Source organism: Sphaeroforma arctica (assembly GCF_001186125.1).
Source record: "Sphaeroforma arctica JP610 unplaced genomic scaffold supercont1.378, whole genome shotgun sequence".
Classification (NCBI taxonomy): domain Eukaryota; class Ichthyosporea; order Ichthyophonida; genus Sphaeroforma; species Sphaeroforma arctica.
In genome coordinates, this window is record NW_014040180.1 from 69,573 (window position 1) to 73,022 (window position 3,450).

The 3,450-nt window shown below is 40.8% G+C and overlaps 1 protein-coding gene across 1 annotated transcript in view; it reads right to left on the bottom strand.

Moving 5' to 3' along the window:
• SARC_05737 (hypothetical protein) overlaps window positions 1–2,859 on the bottom strand; it is a gene marked incomplete at its 5' end in the record, with an annotated part of 14,494 nt that extends 11,635 nt beyond the window's left edge. Inside the window, 5 exons of the mRNA XM_014300400.1 lie at window positions 140–250; window positions 1,157–1,186; window positions 1,255–1,329; window positions 1,821–1,997; window positions 2,765–2,859. Coding sequence (XP_014155875.1) covers window positions 140–250; window positions 1,157–1,186; window positions 1,255–1,329; window positions 1,821–1,997; window positions 2,765–2,859 — 488 coding nt within the window. The remainder of the gene's footprint in view (window positions 1–139; window positions 251–1,156; window positions 1,187–1,254; window positions 1,330–1,820; window positions 1,998–2,764) is intronic.
• Between the last annotated feature and the right edge of the window lie 591 nt (window positions 2,860–3,450).

The window sequence follows — 3,450 nt, forward strand, 5'->3', positions numbered from 1 at the left end:
TAAATATATATATATATATATACATATACATATACATATACATATACATATACATATATATATAACTATAACTATATTCATACATAATACAAAGGCAGATACCGCGTGCGTGGCGCTGCCACAGACACCGTCCAGATACATCAGGACGTCGTTGACGAGATTGCCTGACGACCCCATTGGGCCAATGCTCTGCTTGTGAATGTACTCCTGCAGTCGTATGTTGTGGTTCTCACATAACAGCTGTAGAAACCTGTGGGGCAGAGTTGGAATGAGGATAGGGGATATGGGATATGAGTCTAATATACATATATAAACATGTTTATATATATATATATATATATATATATATATACATATATATATATATACATAAATGTATATATATACATATAACATATATATATACGGACACACACACACACACACACACACACATATATATATATATATATATACACACACACATATATATATATATATATATTTGTATATATATACATATACATATACATATACATATACATATACATATATATAGATATATATATAGATATAGATATAGATATAGATATACATACACATACACATATACAAAGATAAATTAATAAATAGAGAGATAGATGCACATGTGATAGAACATGCACGTATGGTAGGTAGTTGTGTTCTATGAGCTGTACATGTGCTGTGTGACTCTCACACAACAGCAGCAGAGAAGCGTGCTACACACGCTGTTGACGTATGCTGATTCCCACTTTGCATCGGATGATAGGAGTGCATTTATTAAACCTGCTATGCACAGACTCATCTATAGAAGAAGGAATCAGATGCGTGTGTGCATACGTGTCTTAAGTACATTGACTGTCCATGTGAATCGGATGTGCGTGTGCATATGTATGTGTGTATTTCTGCCATGAGCTTCAGCCATGAGCCTTTGGTCCATGCGTGCGTTCACGTTGACATGGGTTGCTCAGAAGCCCAGGTATAGAAATGGAGATGATAGGCAAACTCGGTGCTGAGGGGTTTGCTAAACAGTATCCGGAATCTATTTATAGCACATACCCTGTAAATGGCCCGAGTCTTTATTTGGGAATCTATCTATAGCACATAACTGAGAATGGCATGGGTCGATAATTAGATTCCTATTTATAGCACATACCTGTGAATGGCTTGGATCTTCATGAGGAATCTATTTATAGGACATACATGACTGAGAATGGTTTGGATCGATATGAGAAATCTATTTATAGCACAAACCTGAGAATTGCTTGGATGGTCGCGTGGTTGGTGAGTTTGCTGTGAGCGCTGCCGGTCAAAGTAGTCTCCGCATATCTGGCGCCAAAACAAAGCATATCCATATTTAGAAATACCATAAATCAAGCCAAAAAACTTAATATCGGGTTATGGTGATGGCTTTAGGTTGTACGCACAGGCATGCGTTTCACACACACACATCCATGCCATATGCACACAAATCTACCCACCATACAAACCATATCTATACACTATGCACTTGCATCGACTAAACCGAAAAACCCTACAACCCTACGGCATGCGACCACATACCCTGCCTTGAGATCCTCCAGGCTCTGCTGGATGTGCGCGTATAGTGCGCCTAAGAAGATACAAACCATATCCATACACTATGCACGTGCACCGACTGAACCCTACAGCCTGCGACCACATACCCTGCCTTGAGATCCCCCAGGCTCTGCTGGATGTGCGCGTGTAGTGCGCCTAAGAAGATACAACCATACCCATACACTATGCACGTGCATCGACTAGACCCTAAACCATAAACCCTACAGCCTGCGACTACATACCCTGCCTTGAGATCCTCCAGGCTCTGCTGGATGTGCGCATGTAGTGCGCCTAAGAAGGTCTCTCCGCGTTCTGTATTGAATTCTTCCAAGAAAGCCTGTTGTAACTTCTCATTGCCGTTCTCAAGCACCGCGATGCCCAGGCGTATACACTCCAGGAAGACGAGTGCATCGGAATTGCTGGTAGTGGACAATAATAGAGGAGGATGTTGGGTCAATACGTAGGAGACTGAAGGTGCTATTAATAGAACGAATCACTATTTCTAAACGCCTTCACTACGGTAACGGCTACTACAAGACATCTGTAATGTGGCATGACTATATGCGAAGTGATTGTGTATCCGGACACAGACCAACACACAAAGACATCCACCGCCACAGCAGCGAACACGCGCACGTGTGTGCTCCGGTTGTGTGGTAGCGTGGAGATATCACTCTGTGACTCTAGGTACACAACCCGTTTGAGGTAGTATATGTCTATAGCGTACATATACATACGCTATAGGAAGGGAGGATACCGTATGCATATGTATACGTAAATTCGTATATAGTTAAACATATGCAAACGTATCGTCCATCACATAGATGTACACGTCTAAGGTGTGTCATACACATGAATACGCTTATACACGCAAGCACTGGGCAAACACACACACACAAACACACACACACACACACACACACACACACACACACACACACACACACACACACACACACACACACACACACGCCAAAGATATGTCCCGCAGATCTACTACACAGACGCACACACGGCAACCTTTCATACATAACTCATACACACATCAACACAAGAGTCACTCACATATTCACCAGTGTTACTATCACTTCACACACTCAAATCATACACACATCAACACAAGAGTCACTCACATGTTCACACCAGTGTTACTATCACTTCACACATCAACACAAGAGTCACTCACATGTTCACCAGTGTTACAATCAGCGCCACCACTCCGACGTCGCAGAGTTCGTTCTGTTGGTCTTCCAATTCCTTTGGCGTTATATCCTTCTCCATGAAATACCTCTGGAACTCTCGCTCTCTCAGTTTCTGATTGAAGGATAAAAATAGAAATGCTCAATTAATCAATAGCATGGTGTCCGTCTCTCGAGTAAGGCCCCGTGTACTGGTAAGCTTACAATCATCTATAAATATAACACATTCATCTATAAATAGAACAGGCTACGTTCTTATGGGAAGGATCACAGGAAGTCTGACATTGAAAGCTTCTTCTACGGTGTGTCTTCATTCGCCTTCCCAACATCAGAGAACTCTCTGGTGAACTAATGCGACTGAGTGTCATCAGAAAAAAAGCCACACACACGGCAATCATACGAAAATACATGATTATTCCAAGCAAGAGTACGTATACAAACAGGTACACACCCACACACACCCACCCGCCCACCCACACACGCATATATATGTATATATATAGATATAGATATAGACATAGATATAGATATAGACATAGACATAGACATAGACATAGACATAGACATAGACATAGACATAGATACAGATATAGATATAGATATAGATATAGATATAGATATAGATATAGATATAGATATAGATATAGATATAGATATACATACATACATATAT